Source organism: Dipteris shenzhenensis, chromosome 12 (genome assembly GCF_047967505.1).
Source record: "Dipteris shenzhenensis isolate YYH24624 ecotype China chromosome 12, Dip_SZ_1.0, whole genome shotgun sequence".
NCBI classification, from domain to species: domain Eukaryota; kingdom Viridiplantae; phylum Streptophyta; class Polypodiopsida; order Gleicheniales; family Dipteridaceae; genus Dipteris; species Dipteris shenzhenensis.
The window spans coordinates 50,133,972-50,159,168 of record NC_141607.1 but is presented as its reverse complement, the minus strand read 5'-3'; the positions used below and the strand labels follow the sequence as shown (position 1 = coordinate 50,159,168).

The window sequence follows — 25,197 nt, the reverse complement described above, 5'->3', positions numbered from 1 at the left end:
ACTCGGCCTGAGACTCTCATAAAGTGCCATGATTGCCTTGGAGAGGGGCTTTCAGTTTTGCACTGGATGCTGGGATTAATGGAGAAGTGGGCCTTTTATAGGATGACCGACCAGCAGGGTCGGTACCGTGTCTCGTGGCCGACCACATGGGCCTCATAAACCGACAGGGTTGGCCCTGGTCGGTAGCCTTGGTTGGGCCGACTTGACCAGCCACAGGGCCTTATATAAGGTCGTCCTGGGCGGCCAGTCAGTGCTGCTCCTGGTGCCTCCATGTGAGGCCTAGAGCCCTTTTATTCCTGCTGTTGCACCCTGCAACCAGCCCGTGTGCTGGTCGCCTATATTTGCCATGGTATCCTCCCTCCAGTTCTGGCCTGAGTCTCTCTCCCAGCCCTCCTACCTCTCACTGCCCCTTGTCCCCTCAAATCGGGGGTTCACAGGTGGGCACAGTGAGAATCTAACACAAAGAGAGCTGTTAAGAAATTGCCACTCATGCACATCGATGTGTGTCGTCCCATGCGGACACTATCTTTTGGAAACCATCTATATGTTTTAACCTTTATCGCGAACAGCTTTGACTTGAAACCAGATGTCACCTCCCGAACACACCAGACACGATACGCAAGTACCGACGTCTCGTACGTCGGAAGAAGCAGGCATTCTTTGTCAAAATGAGGAGGAGCTGCTGCACATCTTGTACAGCAAAAACTCTAAGGATTTTTGGTGGAGATTCCTTGAGTGTAGGTCTCCATCACCCCTCACCGACACGAGAGTCTAGCACACGTATGAACACCATCTTTATGATGTCCCACACCAGCCCACTCCAGATCTCATACACACACCTCGCCCCACCACTTGCACGTTGTTCACCAGAGGGGGAGTCAAGGACGTGGCATTGAAACTGCATAATGGCCGAGCTAAGGATCACGAGGGGCTATGCGCTGAGTTTATCGCATATGGGATCGACACGTTAGCCCCAATCCTAGCAAAGCCATTCAATGACGCTGTTTGGCTTGGCTTCCCCCGCACTTGGACACTCAACACCATCACCCCCATCCACAAGGCAGGGGATCCCATGGATCCGAGTAACTACAGGACTATCATGATTGGACATGTGATGTCCAAGATCTATGCAGCTGTATTGGATGCGTCGGTCAACCTGTTCGCAGAGATGAGAGGGCTCAGAGCAGAGGATCAAGCCGGTTTCAGGCGAGACCATGGGACTATGGATCACATACTCACACTCAAGAATGTCATTGAGGAGGCCAGATCACGGAAGGAGAGGGTATATTGCTGCTTTGTGGATTTCCGCAAAGCCTTTGACACAGTACCTTGAGCTCATCTCATCACACGCCTATAGACACTGGGATTTGATCAAGAGATCATCTGGGCTCAGCACTCAGAGCTGGGGCAGTTTGTGTGAGAGAGAGTCCATCAGTTTTCTCCAGCACTCTGCTGTATTTTGTACTGCTCTCTTGGAGCTATTTTTTGCCCACCATCCGGTGGATGAATATAGTCTCTCTCTCTCTCCGTCTACATTTATTTCTGAGTGTGTGTTACTTGCATCTGTGATCATCTATCTGAGTTGAGTGTGTAAGAGTTGGAGAGATCTTGGGTGGAGGTTTGAGTGATAAATTCCCTCCTATTTTCTAACACTTTGACCATCCTTTGAAACAGCATTTCTATGCATTTTACCCAACATGTGCCCTTTACACACATGCTTTGGTGGCAGCCCCACCTGAGGCATATTTTGTACCATGCCATGTTTTCGCAGCAGCATAATTCACATGCCCAAACTTGGCATGCGATAACTCTGCCTCATGCATGGCAGATGTAGATGTTGTAGCAACCATACATTCACCCGATTCCCTCTTCTCAAGAGAGTTCAAATGATACAAACTGTGTTACAAAAAGTGACTATCATGTAGTCCTCTCTATCCCTCACGGTGCATGTGCCAACCTTAAAGGCTACATCATAACCTTGCTTTATAAAAGAGGCCGATAACAGATTTTTCTTTATACTTGGCACACATAACACATCTGAAATGCACAAATCTGTACGATCAACAATGGCATACCTTTAACTTGATTAGCCTAATTATTAGCACATGCGACCTTTTCACCAGCTGGAGCAGCCCTCAAAGACCTGAACAAATCCCTTTTGGAGGTGATGTCTGTTGAAACTCCACTGTCAAAGTTCCATGTGACTCTTTTTAATTGACTCAGGGACATGTGCTCAGGTGCTGCATAATAGCGTTTCATCTTGCATAACTTCAAACGGAAAAGCCCTTTCATCTTGCATAACGTTTGCCGAGTCAAAAGCTTTATTTGCAGCAGTAGAAGAGGAATCAACAGCCAACTCTGATTCTTTCTTCTTTTCTTTGACCAATCTCTTCCTACATTCACTTTTATAGCAACCTAGTATCTTACAGTAGTGGCGTTTCCCATTCTTGGGCTGCCATGGATCTTTATTTAACTACTGTCCTAAAGCAGCCTTTGACAGAAAAGCACTTAAATTTCTGCCTTTGTCCTTGTCATGGGCCTTAAATGCTTCTCCGACACATTGAGAAAGATTTATTCGTCCTTGGTTATCCCTCTTGCAACAGTGCTTGAAATCTTACTTACCCCGAGTACAAACATCTGTGTAAACTGCTCAAAGTCTACATTAGGCTCTAAAAGCTGTAACAGGAGCTTAAGCCCCAAAATGTCTACAAAAGGACTTGCAAAACTCTGAATTTCTGCAATTTCTTGCAATTGTCAACTAGATTTCCTGCAAAAAGCAGATTTAAAGCAAAAGCCCCAAATTTTACAGAGAGATATACTTAAATTCGACAAAAGCTTGAATTTCACATTCAATCTGAGTGATTTAGATTGCCAAAATGACCAGATTTGCAATATGTTTGAACTCTGTAAAAGCCCTAAAATTTGCAGTGCCTTATACAAGGCATAATAAGATTTGTACGACATGTCCTGTACTGCTAGTCGTGTATGACAGTCTGTATGACAGCAGCAGATTATACGGACAAATATTTTGTAGAGTGTATGGACGGGCCTGTAGATTTCATACAACGCACATGTGTGTAGATGTACCGTTGAGTGATGCGGTGGCTAAACAGAGATATGACAATGAGGCAAGTTGTGCATATCCATGAGTCATATACCCATGGTTAAGAGACTTAGTTGACTTGAGAAAAGAGTGATTGCATGTAATCACTTAAAGGGGTAGTGCATTGACGATCTGAATAATGCCCACTAGCTTGTCCAGTCCCAAAATATGGCTGATCTGAAAGAAATCCATTGGAAGGCAGCCGAGAGAATTTTCATGTATGCCAAGGGAACCATGACATATGGGATTGAATATAAGGGAAGCAATGATCTAAAACTGTTAGGGTATTGATTCTGCAGAGTGCTCGGATGATAGGAGGTCTATTGCTTCAACATTGGATCTGGCGTGATATTGTGTAGTAGTAAGAAGCAAGGTACTATTGCGTCATCGTCCATAGAAGATGAATATGGAGCATCCATTTATAAAGCCTATGAGGCTATCTGGTTGAGGTGGATCTTAAATGATATTGGACTTATTAAAAAATATTCAATTCCGTTGACTGATAACCAAATCCCTATAAAATTGGCAAAGAATCCTTTATTTCAGGCTCATACGAGGCACATCTAGGTGCAACATAAGGTATTGAGCAATGAAATTGAGCTATGTATTGCCGGACAGAAAATCAAGTGGCTGATATTCTAACAAAATGTCTTGCTACGATTAAGCAAGAGAAGTTTTCTAACTTGATGGGCATGAAGCCGAATCCGTTATTCCATGAAGGGGCAGTGTTGGAAAGTAATGAATGATGCAATCAGGTCACTAAATTACCCTTGGGGTACTCTGCTCTCTAATCCAACAATGTCTGCTGATGAGCCCTTGCTGTAGCAAGGCGCTCTTGAAGCCAAGTATCATAGGTTTAATCAAGAGTGCCTAGTAAAATTCATCCTCTATGGAATGTTTTGCCATAGTCTCTCATCCAAGCAAGACTATCTAAATATCAATATCCTAAGCAAGAAAATTAATGAAAAATATTTTTGTTAACACCTAAAGTGTTTTTGCAAGTAAATCTTCAAAAGATCAAGTTGGTATGCAGGCCCGAAGTTGGGTGTTTTGTCTGAATTTGTTGATTCATAGAATGCTAGTATGGTTTTCATAAAGCTTTCTAGTCTTCCACAAGCTTGAAACTTGTATTAGTAAAACTAAGGCGATATTTGTTCTGCCTAGCATTGATATACCTTGAACACACTTGAGGCCTTGAAGGGATTTAAATTTTGTGAGTTGGTTCGATTAAGTGTAATATGTATGTATGCATATGACATTTTGTTCTATTTAAATATACATGAATAAATATATACACTTGTATATCATATATATACATGGAAGGATATATCCATGAATAAAATAGCACCAAGCATACATTTGAGATTGTTCTTGTTTCCATCCCTTGAATGTATTGGCCTTCAAAAGGACTTGATTTGTGCATATTCAGGGAACTAAGTTTGTTACTTTCATATAACTTTGTAGATAACTACATAAGAAATTGTATACAATATCATGCATTGGATTGTTACCCGGATTTGTACTTTGCCTTTCTAGTTTACACAGAAACAGACACGTACATATGTACGTATTTATACTATTTCGCAATTTAAACTTTAAAGTTAATCACTAGCGGTTCAATCATTATCTCATCCCCCACATTTCAACATAACCGGCTTAAAGATTTTGGAAGAAGCTTACGACAGTGCTCTTCTATTTGTCACCTCTTGGAATAAGTAAAAGAGACTTTCCTTTGTCATCGATTAGCATAGTGGAAATGGGCAATGATGTTCCTAATGATCAGAGCAAGTTGCGATGTAATAAAAGAGAATATATGGAATTTTCAATAAGAATTAGGACATTTTAATAAGTCACATTGCCCTTGTTTCTTTGTCTTGATTTGGATGATTTGGATATGTTATGTTTGCACAACCCCCAACCACATGCATCAGTTTTTGAACGAAAGCCAAGTAGTATTAAAGTTAAATTAACTTGCAGCAATCTCTTGATATCGACAGGTTTGCACTTGTGGCCTTGTTTCTTTGTCTTGATTTGGATAGCTTATGTTTGCGCAACCAACAATTACATGTACCATTTTCTGAACCTAAGTTGTGAGTAGTATCGAAGTTAAATTTGACTTGCTGCAATATCTTGAAATCGACAGGTTTGCACCTACCAGGGACCCCAGGCACCATGTCTGTGGTACAAAAGCGTGTTCTTCAGTACAAGGACTTTGGCAAAAAGAACCAAGAGAGTGTAGTGCAATTGTTCTGTTCACTTTTAATGCAGGTCAGACCAATGCCTTGACAATGTATTGAGGAATTGCAGTTATCTTCTTAAGTATATCATCCTTCGCTTGTAAAGATATTAGCTGGCAACTAGCATCCTATGAACTCACTTTGCTGGTTAAGCTGCCAATCTAATTGTAGTGCATGTAATGACAATGTATTTGCACATGCACGCGCACACCGGCCCTCCTGACGGCTCGCCCGCATGCATGGTTAAGGGACAAAGCAGACTTCTTTGTTGTATATCATATATGTCATGGAAGCTACCCGCTACATCTATAAATGTTATGCAGGTCAATAAAAGCCTTGGGTACAAACGAGGTCGTAAATCTCTTGCTTTTGTTTCTTACTGCTTGGGTCCTTTCATATTATAATAGATCAGTTCAGCATTGGAATCTCCTGGTGTTCATATGTCATTCCTAATTTGAGTCACGAGATCCATGTCTGATAGTATGTGGGTTACCAGAATGTAGCCCTATATGAATTGTATCCTAGGTATGCATGACTATTTGTTTCACAGCTTTGTTTTGTTATATTGATGGACATTCTCAGCTCAGTGTCATATCACATCATGAATCCCTTTGAAACCATAAGCCATGTATTTTGCTTAACATGCTTGTGTGTGTGTATGAGGGGGCATCTAGAGGAAATGGGAAATTTGTCAAAAGGCATCACTTGGTGTTTTTTGCATGTCACTCTCCTCTATATGGTTAAGAATACCACACTTTTTGCCTAAAAATTTTCTTTGAGCCTCATCATACTATGACAAAGTTCTTGTCGAATATTAAGCTCACTATGCTATGGACAAAGTTTCCAAGCAATGGTGACCATGATGTTTCTCTTCTTCTTGCTATTCCATAAATCCTGCTTTTTCTAAGACACTGAATGAATTGCTCCTCAGAAATTTGGGGTTTGTGAAACTGCATCATCAAACATACGGAGTTGTTTCCAGGTGCCTCTCAAGTCAGTCATGTATCCATTGTGCAGTTGGTAGCAGTTGAAGACTTGTGGCAGCAAGGACTCTGTGCCAGCACCTATGAAGGGACATGGACGCTGACGGTGGCTAAGCCTTGTGGCATATTTGTAAGTTGGCTTCCTTTTTTGCTGCAAAAAAGCATTTGTGGACATAAGTAGGCAAATTCCAGGATTGGAAAGCTTTGTAGTAATGGACTGCAGTAACCTAATGCTCCTATGTTTGCAAAAGCACAGTATGCTTTCCCTTTTTGCAAGGTTTTGGGTTTCTTTTTTTACTACAAAGAGATATATCTTGATGCAGCCGATCATATTTATAGAACCCAATGCTGCCACATTGGTCCATATTCCATGTGCATAGGTGGCGGCCTCTCATGAACCGCCACGCATCAGCAGAGCTAAGCCTCTACATCATTTACCCAACCAAATATTGCCAATTGTGTCACCATGTTGGATCATCTAATCACAGCCAAACTCTTACGTGAATTAATCACCCTTTGAGATTTTCCAGCCCCTCCAAACCTTACGCCCCCCAATGAGGCTTGCTGCCAACATTCCCTCCTCAAAACGAATGGGGAGCAAACAAAATAGTATCATTCAAAAGTACAAAGAAGACTCAAACGCACACATCGCGGACATCTGAAACATGACCAACCAACAAATGGATCACGATCATGTGATATAATTGCTAACACACAGCAATTCTGAAACATGTCCATGATCTAAAAAGCCTAATCTTCTTATTAACAACTGCCACCACTAAGCCAGCAAAAGGAGTGGACATTGCTCACACAGAGCCAAAACAGAGCTGCCCGCAAAGGTCTGCTGCAATAAAACATGCGCCAACAAAATACTTCCGAAGAAGTGCCCAAAGAAAAACATGTAGCAGTCTACTCTCAAAGAGCCAAGACTGATTAACCAAATCAACCACCCACAAAGAGCCAAACGATTCCAAACAGCACGGCTGACAATCTTTGAGAAAGCATAATAGTTGACATGCTTGTATCCATTTTCTTTTGCCAAGCTGAATACTCGAGCAAAGAATATCTGCCCATGCAAGGCCAAAGACCAAATGAAAGCTGACAAGACCAAATGAAGGCCAAAGACCAAACAAAAGCCTGTTGCAACTTCTGTTTGTGGGAAATCTTCCCTTAACAAACTCTAGAATAAACTTTTTGGTGAGGAGTTGGTTCATTGCTGCACTAGGTAATATCAAATGTTCCAATGCTGTTTCATTCTCTCTATTGTTAACCTCCTGTAGTCGTACCATGCGCAAAGACCCTTAAAAACATTTAGAACCGCCCTGATCTTCCCAAAAAGAGCTTACTTAATGTTAATAGTATTTGGGATAGTTGTTGAATCCTTGGCTCTGGCCATATCTTTTGGAACAAATGATTCAAATCTTATAAGAGATGAACCCAAGAATAGAGCAACCAAAACTACAAGGAGCCTGCAAAAATGTGCAACAAGACTGGTCCTGACTAACAGTAAACACTGCTAAGTTTAGTAGAATTTGTAGGAGAGTTAAGTAGTGTAGTACCTTATGTTTAGGAAAAGGGTAGGAGAGGAAGATCATGGGCTGGATCTTCAATAGAGACTTGTGAGGGGCTGCACAAGGACATGAGGAAGTCAATCCTTTTTAGAATTCAGCTGAGTATTGAACTCTTGCTGTATATTCTATTTCAGTAATGAAGTACAAGTCATGAATGAATTGCCAAGTACAACTAGAGCCCTTATATAGGTATGGCCCAGGGTAGTACAAAGCAGTATTGATTATGGGATTACCTCCTAGGATGCCATGTGGCAACTTATGGTATCCCCTAAAAAAAAGAAAACACTTACAAGGCAATAAAGGCCTTTCTACTAACTTTTAGCCTAAGTAAAAAGTAACCCTCTGTTACAATCCTCCCTCTTCAAATAGAAATTTGTCCTCGGATTTGAAGAGGCTGTAACCTGGACATACAATGCTCCTTGTAAACTTGAACAGCTCAATTCTGGTCATATCAGCTGAACAATGAAGTTTCTCAGTCAAATACCTCCCTGTAGGCATGCTGATCTGTAAATGGATCATATAATATTCCCAAGAAATCCAGCAATCGGGTGGAAGAGCTATGCTGTCCAATATAACAGATCGGATCATATAATCCAGTGAGAGACATGCTGATCTGAGAAAGGATAGTGAATGCTGGCTGCAGCATGTCCATGTATGCCATATAGCAAGAGAATCAAATCTGCTCATAAAGACTCAATTTTGGCCATAGAATTCAGCTAAGCAATTGAGGGTACTGCTCCACGATTGTAGATGGCTGCCAAGAAGACTCCTCATGAGGTAGACCTCTCCATTTGATAAGATATTCAATGTAGGAATTGTTCCTCAACACATGATCTCTAAATCCAAGGATCTTCTCATGAATATACTCAATTTGGTCCTCTTCATCCACAGGAGGTAGCTCTTCCATAACTTGCTCCTTGGGCCCCAAATTCTTCTTGAGCAGTGATACATGGAATACTTTGTGTATTCTAGAGGATGGTGGAAGCTCCAAATCATAAGCCACTTCCCTAACTTTCCTCAAAACCTTGTAAGGTCCATAAGACCTATGAGCAAGTTTAACATTGGTATCACCTTTCAAAGAAGCATACCTAGACTTATGTAATCTGAGAAATACATAATAAATTAAAAGTGATATATTCCATTCAAAACGAATCATACAACAGGTGGGAGAGAAAGTACTCTATCCCTAGCCTCAACAATGTGGCAAAAAAGCCATGGTGGTGGTCTAAAATGCCACGACATCCCAAAAGGGGTCAAATGAAAAAATAATGAGCAGTCCCATGTCCTCATGAAGGATAGAAGTCTCCCACGAGCTGCCAAAGAGGTGCCTGTACACCGCTCCCATTGACTCCTGAGAGTGAAGATAATCTCCGCCCAAATGGAAGCGAGAGTGTCAGCCTCCGTGCATAAATGGCTCCTAAGGACAAAAGAACATCGCGAACACCATATCCGCCATAGAGTAATGCTGGAAATCACCTCCTAGGCTGACCCTGCAGGTGAAGTAGGCATGAAATCCTGAGTAGGTACAGGTACCAAAAGTAAATCCTGCGGCTCCATGATGCTGACATTTGTGGGACCCCGTCTCTGGCGACGCTGCATGAAGAAACCGTGGTCTCTTGGCTCTAACTCAAAGAGAGCAAAGGCTCCAGATCCTCTCCCCTTTAGGGCAGCACCCCATGTCATCAGAAAGGACTCGGATGTAACATATGAGAACAACCTGAAAATACCTGTCCATACCACTCTAGAGCTGGGGCAGCTCCATAACTAATGCTTACTAGATTCCTCTGCAAGCTGACAACGCATACACAAGGAGGGTCTACCCATCTGCTGAAGCCAAGTACCCACAGGTATACCCCTTTGTATAGTGAGCCAAAGAAAATAGGATACTTTCCTGGCTCTACTAATGCCCCAAAAATGAGTCCACTAGCTCAGCAAGAGCTCTGCAGTAAGTCCCTGTGCATGCCAATGCTGTGAGGCTGATGGTGGGTGATGAGAGTCTCTCTGCTGAAGCCTGTAACCTGCCCTCGTCCAGTATTGGAAAAAGGGAAGAGGACGGCCGCCTGCCACCGGAGCAGGCCACATCCACTCACCTGGGTCCCAGTCGAGCTCCGCGAGAGGTCGACCCTGAAAAATCCAAAGTCTCCATCTAGGATCCTCTGCAATGGTCAACCTGGAAGGATCTGTGGCCCATTCCTTACCTAGGCAACCAATGACCCTGACCCTCTGCCAAAGGAGCTCCTGTCGGTCCAGGGGCTGAGTGGGATACAATCTATGAGAGGAGTCCGACTCAAAATAAGTAAACGGTGCTGGTCCTAAACGAGCTCCAATGCATAGCCCAGCCTCACTAAAACAACCTGACCAAGTAGAGATGGGATGAACATAGGCTGGATCTGTAAGCATATCCCTCCACTCCTGAGGAATAGCTCTCATGATCAGTAATCTGGTGGCAGCAATCTGTCCAAGTGGTTCGTGTCTATCTTTGATCTCCTCCTCTGGCATCTCCACACCTCCCTCGAACCAATCTCCAACTGTCACAACCCCCTGAGCATGCCATCTGGCCAAGGGAGTCCTAAGTTCTGTACCAGGGGAAGATCCCTGATACCGAACCAGGGGGTTGTGATAAAGTGGTTGTCGAGCAATTTCCTCTTTGTAGGAGGGAATTGCTCTGATGAGGTACTGTCGAAAATGATCCCATATTTGAATAAGCCTTTTCACAAGAGGTGAGGAAGGTTGATAATGCTGATCCGTCAGGAAGATCCAACTGACTCTACCTGCCCATTGGCCTGCCGCTCTAGGGGTGCACTGGTGAATCCCATGCAGTAAGAACTGCTTCCACGGCTGATCTCCTGGAGTCAAACCTCTAACAAGAAGTTTGACTAAAAGGGCTCTGCTCTGCATCTCAGGATCAAGAACCCCAAGTCCTCCCTGCGAGGAGGGTAAAGTGATAGAATCCCAAGAAACCTTGGTCCTAGTGTCCTCAGAACCGTCGCCACCACTCCACAAAAAGTTCCGGAGCAATCTCCTCACCTGACGGATCGAGTCATCATGAAAGCACCAACATGACACAACGTACCACATAGTCGCTAGTAGAACCTGGTTGAGTACCAGCGCTCTTCCGGCCAAAGAGAGTCTAGCCGTACTCCAATAGGCTAGCTTTCTTCGGATACTCTCAAGAACTGGGGCAAACTGTTGCGTCGGGGATACCTCAATGCCAACCTGGAAGCCTAGATATCTCGTAGAGGTGCCTCTGGGAATCCAAACAAAGCCTCTGTCTCCTCCCCATGCTGGGGTATCTTGCTGAGCTCCAGTCCAGATGCCTTTTGATTTGTTCCAATTGACAAGTCCCCCTGAGGCTAGGCAGAACTTGTCAATTGAATCCGCAGCAGTAGCGAGACTATACGCATCTCCTCTGACTGTCAGTGCCGTGTCGTCAGCAAACTCAGTGTCCAAAAGCTCCTGCTCCTGCCGGATAGGCAGATGGAGGCCCAAAGTGCCATGACTGGTAGCTTGCATAAAGTATCCCATAGCCTCCGCTACGAAAAGGAAAAGGTATCCAGAAATACATAATTCCCTTCTTCAAAATGAAGATCTCTCCTATGCTCATCAGCATAATCCCTCATCCTTGCTTGGGCCCTTACCATATTATCTTTACATTGCTGTAATAGAGCAGTCATGTGAGCCAAATCATCCTTGGCTTGTTGGCTTGTCAATGCTTGATCAATAATGGTTGATGGGACATGAGCTTTAAAGCCAAACATGGCTTCAAAAGGGCTCATACCAATTGAAGTATGCTTGGTGGTATTATAACAAAATTCAGCTAGATGCAACCATTGATCCCACGATGCTTGGGTCTCAAAGCAAAAATGCCTTAGATACTCTTCCAACCAGCGGTTAACCCTCTCTATCTGCCCATCAGTTTGGGGGTGATTTGTTGTACTTGGGGTAAGAAGTGTTCCCATGGAACTGAAAAGCTCTTGCCAAAAATGCCTCATGAACTTAGCATCACGATCACTCACAATTTCCTGAGGAAGTCCATGTAATTTAGACACATTCTCCATGAATTGCTTAGCCACCTTGGAAGCTATAAATTGGGTCTTAGTAGGAATGAAGTGGGCAGCTTTAGGAAGTCTATCGACAACCACAAAGATGCTGTTCCAACCCTTAGAGGTCAGTGGTAGACCTGTAATAAAGTCTATGCTGATATGTGTCCATTTACCTTGAGGTATAGGTAGAGGTTATAGTAGACCAGCTGGCCTCAAATTCAACTCCCTGTTTTGTTGACAGGGCTTACAGCTTTGAACATAAGCAAGAACATCCTTCCAAAGCCCCTTCCAGTAAAAACTCTGTTTTACCTTATCATACATCTTGTTGAGGCCTATATGCCCAGCCATAGGAGATGAGTGAAATTCCTGCAAGATTAGCAACTTATAGGAGGAATTTTCAGTAAGAAATATTTTATCATTATACCACAAGAGCCCATTGTGCAACTTGAAATTGGGATATTGTTGACAGTCAGGATCTTGCAAGTCTTGGAACATAGCAGCTGCTTGAGGATCATTGAGATGCTCTTCTTGAATGCCATGGATCCAATCTTTATAAACGTGAGTAATAGATGATAAAGTACAAGCCCATATCCTGGAAAGAGAATCTGCCACAATATTTTCTTTGCCCATCTTGTAATCTATGTCAAAATCATAGTTTTGCACAATGGATAGCCATCTTCTTTGATGTAGTGGTGCCACTTTTTGATTGCATGAAGTATTGCCAACATCTCTTGGTCATAAATGTGGAAACTTGACTCCTTGTCATTCAATTTCCGACTTTCAAAGGCAATAACTCCATGACTCTGCTTTAGGACAGCTCCAATGCCCCTTCCACTCGCATCAGCCTCAATTATAAAAGGTTGAGAGAAATTAGGACAAACCAAGATAGGCGCTGAAGTTAATGCCTCCTTTAATGCTTCGAAGCTCTTATTGGCATTGTCAGACCATTGGAAAGCATTCTTTTTGAGAAGATCAGTGAGAGGAGCTGCCAATTTGGCAAAATGCCTTATAAACCCTCTATAAAATGATGCTAGACCAAGGAATCCTCTCAGCTGGGTGATATTCTGAGGTATAGGCCAATCCTTTACACACTTTACCTTGCTGGGATCCACCTTAATGCCACTACTGTTGACAATATGGCCCAAATATTCCACTTCAGCCATGAAAGTGCATTTACTTGATTTGGCATACAACTGGTGTGTCCTCAATACTTCCAATACTTGTTGGACATGCAATAAATGCTCTTCTTTCGTTTCGCTGTCGATCAATATATCATCAAAGAATGCCAACACAAATTTATAGAGGAAAGGCTGCAATACCTTGTTCATTAGGGCTTGGAAGGTTGCAGGTGCATTGGTTAGGACAAATGCAATCACTTTGAATTGATAAAGCCCACGTTCCCACGTTCTGTCTTGAAGGCAGTTTTATGTTCATCTCCCTCCTTCATCCTTATTTGATGATAGCCTGACCTTAAGTCAATCTTTGTGAAGTACTTTGCCCCTCTAAGCTCATCCAGTAGATCATCAATTCTAGGGATAGGAAACCTATTCTTAACTGTCATTTTGTTCAAATCCCTGTAATCAATACACATTCTAAATGAGCCATCCTTCTTCTTAACCAATAACACAGGAGAGACAAAGAGTGACTGACTGTGTGTAATAAATTCCTTGTCAAGGAGTTCCTTTATTTTGCCTTGCCACCTCTTCCCTTTCAGCTCTAGAAAGTCTGTATGGAGCTTTGTTGATTGGCTTAGATCCTGGCTCCAACACAATTGCATGATCCACATCTCTCATGGGAGGGAGATGGTTGGGAAGATCAGCAAATACATCAGAGTATTGCTGTAATAGGGACTGCATGTCTTTATCCTCCACCCACAACCCATTACCCTCTTGAGACTTGGTCAACTGAATAGCATAGACTCCACAAACACTTTTGAGGTCTCTGGCTATTCTTCTTGCAGAAGTTAAGGACAATTTAGGAGATCGGTGACCCATCAAAGTGATGTGTTTACCTTCATGCATAAACTTCATATACAGCCTGTTAAGGTCCATAGAGAATTCTCACAAGGTTCTCAACCATTCACAACCCAGGACAATGTCAATAGGTCCCATTTCCAAGACAAATAGATCTCCATGAAAAGTGGAATTTTCGACACAACTCTTCAGCTGCTGAACTGTTATTATTAGGAGTCTTACCATGTGCTGAATCCTTATCCATATGAGCTGTAACTCCACTAGAGTGATAGGTCCTTCGGGCAGAAGCCATAAAACCAACCGGTTCAGTTACATGTATAGGATCATCATCATCATCATCTGAGCTTGAGTTTTCATCAATTTGGGGATCCACAGGTCTCTTCCCATCATAAATTTGGCTTCTCTTGAACTAGTCAAACCTTTTATTAAAAGTGGCAGACATGTTCTGCATCCTTTGGTCAATCCTTTGATTATTGGTCTTAGTTAGCTCCTTGAATATCTGTAACATTGGGTCCATACAACTCTTTATGATCTGCTCTTGGTTAAGGGATGTTTGTACTTGAGGAGTTGCTGCCAAATCCCCTTGAACATTGCCAACATGAGGATCATTGGGCTGAGAAACTATAACCTGATCATCAATTGGTTCCTTTTCTGAGAGGGAATCAAGGATACCCATTGGTTGCTTACTAGCTTGACCAGTAGATCTCTTTACAGGCATCTTCAATGACTAGAATCTAGAGTAAATGCACTGTCTTAAGCCCTAATCAAGAATCAGTACCAAAAGCCCCAAATGCTAGTCTTGCCCTAATTTCGTAGGTCAACTTTCAAAGAGAAAACTTGAAATTTCCCACTTGATTAGGCGATCCTTATGCCAAGACTGAACCAAAGAGCCAATCAGGAGTAGAAATTTGTAACAATACACTTGGATGGCGAGAAATTGCTAGACTTTTGGCAAATGACAATCCTGCGCTAGCTGTTGCAACTGATTTTTGAATTCTCAGTCATAAAAAACCAGATCACTATCACACTTTGTCAGTTGCATTCATGGAGCTAGGCGACCATCTGCACTAAAACTGACCCGAAATGGAGCTGTACATCTGAAGTACGCAGCAGTTTCTCCATGCCATCCGGTCGAAATAGCTCATAACTCCTCCAAATAGTCTCGGATCACCACCAGACTTAGGGAGCAGCCTTATGAGATTAGTGCGAACAAATCAAGCCAAGAACGCCTTAGTTTGGTGCAGGAAAACAGCAGATCGTTGCTTTCTTCAGTCTCTTGCGCCAGAGAGAAAATTCACTTCAATGTTGACTAAATACTCCACCATTTTAGGATTCTCACACATAGAAATGATCAGGGAAGCAAGGGCTTTCCTCTGATGCAAGAAGCCCCAAATTCTGAGCACTTTGAAAATCAGGGTTTCTTAGAGCCTTCCATGTGGCAGCTCACAACAGAGAGCACTTCTGGCGCTGAATTTTTGCATAGAGGTAGGCCCTAGGTTCAAGAGTAGATGCTCCAAATTTCAAAGTGATTGGACAAAGAATTTCCCACAAATTCCCACGAAAAGCGCACTGATACCAATGCAACAAGACTGCTCCTAACTAACAGTAAACACTGCTAAGCTTAGTAGAATTTGCAGGAGAGTTAAGTAGTGTAGTACCTTATGTTTAGGAAAAGGGTAGGAGAGGAAGATCATGGGCTGGATCTTCAACAGAGACTTGTGAGGGGCTGCACAAGGATAGGAGGAAGTCAATCCTTTTTAGAATTCAGCTGAGTATTGAACTCTTGCTGTATATTCTATTTCAGTAATGAAGTACAAGTCATGAATGAATTGCCAAGTACAATTGGAGCCCTTATATAGGTATGGCCCAGGGTAGTACAAAGCAGTATTGCTTATGGGATTACCTCCTAGGATGCCACGTGGCAACTTATGGTATCCCCTAAAAAAAAGAAAACACTTACAAGGCAATAAAGGCCTTTCTACTAACTTTTAGCCTAAGTAAAAAGTAACCCTCTGTTACAAAATGGAAGCCTTGTGTGTGAAACAACTAAATCTTGAAGAGCCAAATTTAGAGATTGCAAATTCATGAGAACCCAAAACCGAATTTGCGAAGTCCTAAGACCCACAACCACATTCTTTGTCTCTAGCTTGAGCGCAACTTCAAGATGGCATAGAATCTCTCAGAATACCATTTTCTAGAAAACCTCTCGGAGCCTTTCGCAAGGGGAACTCTCTCCAGGATCCGGACGTTGCTTTGATACCAATTGTAGATTTTATCATGTTCAATCTTGCTACTAACTTGAGATGTAGAAAGTCTTTCAAATCGGTTTCTTTCCCACATGAAATGATAAATGCAGACAATGAAGTTCATAACGACATAGCATTCTCTACTCAGAATATGAACCAGATTGAACATGAAATGATGGACTAGCTTGCATCGAGACTTGAGCAATATGTAAAGACCATAAATGACCAGTATAATATCTGGACTGAGTTGAGGACAATCAACCTTAAAAATATTCTGATGACTCAACTAGCAGCAGCTCATCTATACGGAGCTTGTTGTTGCTGCTTGTTGTTGCTTCTTAAATAGACTCAAAGAACACTAAGATGTCTAGGGACCCTACTGCAAACCTTGCTTGCCTTGCAAAATGACTTAGCTCACAAACCAATGTCTCCATACTAGTCCATACGCCACGTGCATAGGTGGCCGCCTCTCATGAAACGCCATGCATCAGTAGAGCCAAGCCTCTACATCATTTGCCCAACCAAATATTGCCAATTGTGCCTCCATGTTGGATCATCCAATTACAGCCAAACTCTTATGTGAACCAATCACCCTTTGAGATTTTCCAACCTCTTCAAACCTTAGGAGCATAACTGGCCCCCAATGAGGCTTGCTGCCAACAAGAACGGCCCAACAACAGCGTAGCCTGCTCCAAAACAGGTGCAACAGGTGCAAATCCTAATTTTGACCTTAAAAACCTGCTCCACAACAGGTTTCGACCTACAAAACCTGCTCCACAACAGATGCGACAGTTCGAGAGTGCTCTAGAGCAAGAAAAACAGCCCCAAGGCTGCTCGAATCAGAGAAAGTGTTGGCAACCAGCCCTGTAGAAGCTCTAAATCAGTTGTGAAACACCCCAAAGCAGGTGACCATGTCATAACACCTCTAGGAAATCAGTGAGCTGTCAAGCAGATTTTCTCACGGCGAGATGGTAAGTTTTTGCGACAAAAGTGCTCTCCCAGAGATGCGGGCAAGTATGGGGGAGCTAGGACAGCCTAGTCTAGTGAGCAATAGTAAAGCAATACGAAATGTTGCTTTTTTTTTTTTTTTTTTTTTGGGGGGGGGGGGGAAAAGAGTGATATATTCAATTCAAAACAAATCATACAACAGGTGGGAGAGAAAGTACTCTATCCCTAGCCTCAACAATGTGGCAAAAAAGCCATGGAGGTGGTCTAAAATGCCACGACATCCCAAAAGGGGTCAAATGAAAAAATAATGAGCAGTCCCATGTCCTCATGAAGGATATAAGTCTCCCACGAGCTGCCAAAGAGGTGCCTGTACAGAGGTGCCTGTACACCGCTCCCACTGACTCCTGAGAGTGAAGATAATCTTCGCCCAAATCGAAGCGAGAGTGTCAGCCTCCGTGCATAAATGGCTCCCAAGGACAAAAGAACATCGCGAACACCATATCCGCCATAGGGTAATGCTGGAAATCACCTCCCAGGCTGACCCTGCAGCTGAAGTAGGCATGGAATCCTGAGCTGGTACTGGTACCCAAAGTAAATCCTGCGGCTCCATGATGCTGGCCTCTGTGGGACCCTGTCTCTGGCGACGCTGCATGAAGAAACCGTGGTCTCCTGGCTCTGACTCAAAGAGAGTAAAGGCTCCAGATCCTCTCCCCCAAAGGGCAGCGCCCCAAGTCGTCAGAAAGGACTCAGATGTAACATATGAGAATAACCTGAAGATACCTGTCCATACCACTCTAGAGCTGGTGCAACTCCATAAACAATGCTTGCTAGATTCCTCTGCAAGCTGACAATGCATACACAAGGAGGGTCTACCCATCTGCTGAAGCCGAGTACCCACAGGTATGCCATGCCCCTATGTATATTGAGCCAAAGAAAGTAGGAGACTTTCCTGGCTCTACTGATGCCCCAAAAGTGGGTCTAGTAGCTCTGCAAGAGCTCTGCAGTAAGTCCTTGTGCGTGCCAATGCTGGGAAGCAGATGGTAGGTGATGAGAGTCTCTCTGCTGAAGCCTGTAACCTGCCCTCGTCGAGTACTGGAAAAATGAAAGAGAATGAACGCCTGCCACCGGAGCAAGCCATGCCCACTCACCTGGGTCCCCGTCAAGCTCCGCAAGAGGTCGACCCTGAAAAATCCAAAGTCTCCATCTAGTATCCTCTGCAATGGTCAACCTGGAAGGATCTGTGGCCCATTCCTTACCCAGGCAACCAATGACCCTGACTCTCTGCCAAAGGAGCTTCTGTTGATCCAGGGGCTGAGTGGGATACAATCTGTGAGATGAGTCCGACTCAAAATAAGTAAACGGTGCCAGTCCTAAACGATCTCCAATGCATATCCCAGCCTCACTAAAACAACCTGACCAAGTAGAGATGGGATGAAGATAGGCTGGATTTGTAAGTATATCCCTCCACTCCTGAGGAATAGCTTTCATGATCAGTAATCTGGTGGCAGCAATCTGTCCAAGTGGCCCACGTCTATCTCTGATCACCTCCTCTGATATCTCCACACCTCCCCTGAACCAATCTCCAACTGTCACAACCCCCTGAGCATGCCATCTGGCCAAGGGAGTCCTAAGTTCTGTACCAGGGGAAGATCCCTGGTACCGAACCAGGGGGGTATGGTAAAGTGGCTGTCTGGAAATTTCCTCTCTGGAGGAGGGAACTGCTCTGATGAGGTGCTGTTGAAAATGATCCCATATCTGAATAAGCCTTTTCACAAGTGGTGAGGAAGGCTGAGAATGCTGGTCCGTCAGGCAGATCCAACTGACTCCACCTGCCCACTGACCTGCTGCTCTGGGGGTGCACTGGTGAATCCCATGTAGTAGGAACTGCTTCCACGGCCGATCTCCTGGAGTCAAACCTCTAACAAGAAGTTTGACTAAAAGGGCTCTGCTCTGCATCTTCGGATCAAGAACCCCAAGTCCTCCCTGCGAGAAGGGTAAAGTGATAGTATCCCATGAAACTCTGGCCCTAGTGTCCTCAAAACCATCACCACCACTCCACAGAAAGTTTCGACGCAATCTCCTCACCTGACGGATCGAGTTAGCATGAAAGCACCAACAGGACGCAACGTACCACATAGTCGCTAGTAGAACCTGGTTGAGTAGCAGCGCTCTTCCGGCCAAAGAAAGTCTAGCCGTACTCCAGTAGGCTAGCTTTCTCCGGATACTCTCAAGAACTGGGGCAAACTGTTGCGTTGGGGACACCTCAATGCCAACCTGGAAGCCTAGATATCTCGTGGAGGTGCCTCTGGGTATCCATACAAAGCCTCTGTCTCCTCCCCATGCTGGGGTATCCTGCTGAGCTCTAGTCCAGATGCCTTTTGATTTGTTCCAATTGACAAGTCCCCCTGAGGCTAGGCAGAACTTGTCAATTGAATCGGCAGCAGTAGCAAGACTATATGCATCTCCTCTTACTGTTAGTGCCATGTCATCAGCAAACTCAGTGTCTAGAAGCTCCTGCTCTTGCCGAATAGGCAGATGAAGGCCCAAAGTGCCATGACTGGTAGCCTGCATAAAGTATCCCATAGCCTCCGCTACGAAAAGGAAAAGGTAAGGTGCAAGCAGGCATCCCTGTCGTACGGATCTGGATAGCTGAAAAGCCGGTCCACTACCTCGACAGACCACCATCCTGCTAGAGGAGTGAGAGTAAAGTGAGGAGACCCATAAAATCCATCTATCATTGAAGCCTATCCTCCTCATAGTGGCCTTCAAGAAACCCCAGTCCACCCTGTCATAAGCCTTCTCAAAATCGAGAAGGAGAACTGCAATCTCCTGTTGACTCTCCTTCGCCCAGTTAGTGGCCTCCCAAAAAGTGAAGATGTTATCCAAGATACTTCGATCTTGGACAAATCCTGTCTGAGTAGCTCTGATTATATCTGGCAGCATAGGCTTTAAGCGAAGAGCCAAGGTCTTCGCTAGGATCTTGTAGGCTGTCCCTAGAAGTGTAATGGGTCTCCAATTACGTAGGACTGTCTTGTCTCCCCCTTTCGGGATGAGACAAATCATACCTGTGCAGAAAGTAGATGAGGCCCAATTGTATTCCAAAGAGCTCTAAAAAGAAGTGGCGACAAACCGTCCTCCCCTGGGCATCTGTCTCTGGGCAGCTCATGCAACGCATCCGTGATCTCCAGGAGTGATAGTGGGCTATCCAAAACATGACTCATCCTGTTTGAGACCATTTGGGGGACATGACTCCAAATCTCCTCTCTGGCTCTGATCATCTCCTCGGTGACTGGATCGGCGGTGTAAAGAGTGGAATAGAAATCAGAAGTAATCTCAACAAGACGGTGAGGGTCCGTCTGAAGAGACCCGGCCTCATCCACAAGTCTACGAAGACTGCCTGAAGAGTATCTCTGACCCACTGCCCTGAAGAACTCTCTAGAGCATCTATCCCCCTTCTGGATCCTGAAAGTCTGTTGGGAGTAAAACCTGAACTGGGCCCTCCTGCCCTGAATCTCCTCTAGTCTCTCCTGAGCCTCTGAAAGCTGCCCTCTGATGAAAAGAGAATGAGGAAAACTCTGAATCAATCTCTGAAGTGTGGATACCTCTGCCCTTGCGTTCCGATCTCTCATTCTGAGCTTTTCCTTCTCCTCTTTTGCCCTCAACTGGCAGGCCATGCTGACTCTAGCCAAAGCCCTCTCTACCCACATAATCCAGGCCTGATCCATCGGAGTGTCCTTTGACAACCAAGCCTCTCTCAACCGTTCCACGAACTCTGTGTCCTGAAAAACAAAGTCCGGAACTCTCACAGAGCCTGTGCTCTCCAATCGAGAGGTAGGGAGAATCTGTAAAAGGACTGGAGCATGGTCAGATATAAAACATAACCCGAGCGGATCCCAATCTGTCCTCCTGGCCCCATTGGCCAATATAAAACCTATCAAGTCTGACCACAGAAAGAGAGCCATGGCAAACCTCGGATCAAGAGAACTGAAGACTCTCAGTCAAGTGACGAAAGTCGTCCAATCGAGCTGCATCATGAAGTCCAGCATGCAAAACAAAACTATCCCACTCCACTCTCTCCCTATCAGAAAGGCCACCCTCTGTTTGGCCCGACTTGTTTTCAGAGAATTCAACCATGTTGAAATCTCTTCCAAGAATCCAGGTGTCTGCTTGAGGAAGGGACTCTCTGAGCTGTCTCCAAAAAGCCCGTCTGTGGGCTGGATCTGTGGGAGCATACACATTGAGAACACCAACTGCTGTGCTCTCAATCTGAAGAATAATATAGCATGCCCTGCTCTCCACTAGTGTACCCTCTTGGGTGATCTCTGAGGCCCACCTGGCTGAAACTGAAATGCAAACTCCCCCCCTTGTGCCATCCGTTGGGCTCCAATATGTCCGGCTCTGTCCTCTGAGTAAGGATCTACATCTGTCAATCCTGTCTTGGGAGAGCTTATGCTCTTGGATAAGCACAATGTCTGGAGGGGACCTTGAGGAAATAAACCGAAGGGAGTCCCTAAGCAATTGCAATCTAGGAACTCCCGATCTACGACCATCTGCATCTGAGGTAAATCTGTGGCCGTTCAATCCTCTCACATTCCAAGAAATGATGGACAACCTAGACATTGGATGGAAGTGGGGGTGCCAGTGGCAGCGGCACAAATCACTCTCTCTGACGGCGCAATCCAAAGTCCGGTCTCTGATCAAACTCCAAATCTGCCCCAACTCATGTAAAATGGCTCCATCCAAGGGAATAGTACTCTGGCGCGAACTGAGGAGCTGAAAATCAAACCAACCAGCACTCTTGGGCAAATCAAAGTCTCCCTGAACCTCAAAGAACAGAAACAGAAAGGCCCTGTCACCGAAGCCAGGTCGAAGAGTCCTAGGGCAAGAATGAATCTGCGAGTCGACAATACGGTGAACCGAAGAAAACTGAGTCATGCTCATGAGCTATCTAGCAATCTCGCTGTCAAGTAACTCAGCTGACCAGCTTTCACTCCCTCGAGATCGAAAGCTACCTGCGGAGAAACGAAGAATGTACCCCTCTTTGGAGAGAGTAACAGATCCGAAGTACTCCTCTACCTCCTCTGATCGTCGACAAAATACCGAGAGAAGTTCCAATCGAGTGAGGGAGTCTGTGGAAACCCCTCGAGCCAAAAAGGGCCAAACTCAATGGGCAAATCTCTGTCAACCATCCTGGGGTCAGGTCTAGGAGTCAGAAGAGCTGAAAAGGGCCGAGTCGTCCTAACTGTGCTCTTGGAATAGGTGAGAGGGAGAGGAAGAATCTGGGACGAGGTGCTTGTAAGCATGGGTGACTGATAATCTCGCTCGATCTCATCTGCTAGGATCTCCCAACCCTCACACCTGTCTGGGTACTGAGCGAAATTTGTGACCGTACTCGCAAAAGATCTGGATAAACCAAGAGTGAAAAGCTACGAGGACGAGGGTATACTGGGAGGAGTGTCTAAAAGGACACTCTGCATAGCAACAAAAGAAGGTATTGTGCAACGGGGAAGAGAAAGAGGTCTCAAGGGAACCTCATACAGGCGCATGAGATCTTGGGATGGGCTCTGACTCTGACCTGTGTCGTGAAATACCACTCTCAATGGACTGTTGGGAAGAGGCATCTGTCACCGTAACTGCAGCCTGAGCAGTCTCCTGTTGGATAACTGTCTCAGTAACCGAAATTTGAACCTTCGGGGTAGTAGTGTCAAGAGTCATCAAATCCTGAGCTATTGTCTCCTGCACAATGTGAAGACCTGCCTGCGGATGGTCCTCCGCATCTCCTCTTTCCGGGGTCTCCTGCACGTGTGTCTCGACTCCCTGAGCTACCATCTCTTGCACAGTGTCAAGACCTGCCTGCGGATGGTCCTCTGCATCTCCCCTTTTCGGGGTCTCCTGCACATGTGTCTCAACTCTCTGCCATCTGTGAGCTCGTACCTGGGGCTGCTCGTACTGCTGACTCTCCCTCTGTCTCCGTCTCCTCCGAGCTCTCCGTGAAAGCTGTTCCGCTGGAGGCACCTCCAAGTCCTCTGAGTCCACTGGAGGCTCCCTCGAAGGAGTCTCGTCTCGCTCTGCTGAATGAGTCAAAGTAGGCTCAGAGACCCCTGGAGGCTGAGCTGTAGGTTCTGGGTCACTCGTAGGATGAGGTGGATCCGGAGTCTCGATCGAGGCTGACGACTAGGGCAATCCCTAATAAAGTGACCTCTCTTCTGACAGAAAAGACACTGGTCAGGAAGACCCTCATACAAAACCCTCTGTTGCATCTGGAGCCCATCTCCCGTGGAGTACGAAATCAAAGTAGGCAAAGGTCGAGGAGGGGGGAACTCTGAAGCCAGTCTGACCCTCGTTACACCTGTACCAGCAAGTGATTGAGCATAGGAAAGTCTAGCACCTGATGGGATGACTGTACCTGCCACACTAGCCATATGCTCCACAGCTCTGCGACAAGAGCTGACCTCATCAGGAAGTCCAGGGAAAAGCATCCAAAAAGAGACCTGGCGCGGTCTCGGGGAAGTAGAACTGAAGTGCTTCTGCCAAGGCCACAAATGGATGACTCTGCTCTGAAACTGAATCGGTGAGCTCATAAGTACTTTTTGAGCCTGCTCTGCAGACTGAAGGCCAAAAGAAAAGTACCCTCTGCCAAGCAATCAGAAAACCCTAACTGAGACACCCAATGAGGCCATGTTGGTGTACACCCAATAACATAACTGTTGGCCTCTACCGGGTAGAAAGCCAATGATGTGCGTCAAACGAAAACCCTCCTCTGCTACCTCAATCATCTGCACAATGTCGGGAGGAAAAGAAACAGTGACTTCAATCTCCTCAGGTTCGGCGACGGGAGTGGCATTAGTGTCCTCCATTGTCTCAGCTTGTGTTGTCCTGAGGGGAGGAGCTACCTCTGCTGAAAATACCCACCAAGAACTCGCAACCAACCACAAGTAAATCCCCAAAAACTTGTATAATGAATGCCCCGAACTTCAGCCTGCGTGGGATGAAAAACAGGCCGCTCAATGCTGAAGCAGAAAGCTCCGCCAATGCTTGGAAACAGCCCAGGAACTCAGCTCCCCGGAACACGAGCAGAACAGCACTGGAGAGGGCCCTGAAGCAGCCCAGCCTGAAACGCAAGGGAGGGGCCTGAAAGGCGGCCTAGATGGCGACCTGAAGGGCAAAGGAGCGCGACCAGCAGGGCGCAGCCAGCCAGCAGGCTGAAGGGGGGGGCGCGACGCGTGGCCAAACGGGCTGAAGGGGGGGCGACCTGAGCAGGGCGCTGCCAAGGGAGCCTGCGCGGCCAAGGCAGCAAGGCACTGCCAAGGCAGCTGGGCGCGGCCAAGGGAGCAAGGCGCTGCCACGGGGCTGGGTGATGGTGACGGGCGGTGGCGGGCAGCTGCAGACGGGAGCTCCTCCAACGATTTTTCTCAATCCAATGTTTTCTTACTCGAGTCATTCCAGTCATGTGATGCAGATTGGAGGACCTTTGATTTAAATGTTGCTATTGCAAAAAGAGTACAACAAAATTTAGGGTTATGTACCCTCATACCAAAATAACTCGTCAGGAGTAACCTCTAACTAGGGATAAAAATGCCCCTAGAGTAAGGTGTGCACAAATAATTTTGTACAATTTGCCACGTATCACTTTAGGACATAAGCAAGCTCTAGGGTTTAGGGTTTGCTACAACACCCATTGTTTGTTTGTATTCATTTCAGCATCTCAAGCTTTCTTGAACGTTGTGTGTTCTCCCCTTGCTCTCACAAACTTCACAATTATTATGCACTAGAGATTTGATCTTGGGCCATGGGACGGAGCAGGGGTATTTGCATCTCGATGTTCAATCCCTTGCATCAGATGTCTTTGGCTGAGCTCATTGATGGACAAGCTATTTGTATGCCTTGAGAGGTGGCGACCTCAAAATTGGAATCCTAAATCGTTCCATTTGGAGCTTCTTGGCTTGTGGGAAGCAACTTCAACAACCTAGTGTTTGTCGAGGACAAGCTTCGAGGTGCCTCTTTCTAAAAGATCCCCCCCCCCCCAAAAGCAGTTTTATCTTCTACACAAAAGCAAGGATGCTTGACGGAGCCAAAATTTACCAGATTGCAAG

General features: G+C 45.2%; 1 protein-coding gene across 2 annotated transcripts in view; it reads left to right on the top strand.

Annotated features, from left to right (window-relative positions):
• Positions 1 to 25,197, top strand: part of LOC147896343 (uncharacterized) — a 76,207-nt gene that overhangs the window by 37,289 nt on the left and 13,721 nt on the right. For both annotated transcript variants that reach the window (XM_087383216.1, XM_087383217.1), the window contains exons 8-9: positions 5,247 to 5,371; positions 6,358 to 6,453. In XM_087383216.1, coding sequence (XP_087239342.1) covers positions 5,247 to 5,371; positions 6,358 to 6,453 — 221 coding nt within the window. The remainder of the gene's footprint in view (positions 1 to 5,246; positions 5,372 to 6,357; positions 6,454 to 25,197) is intronic.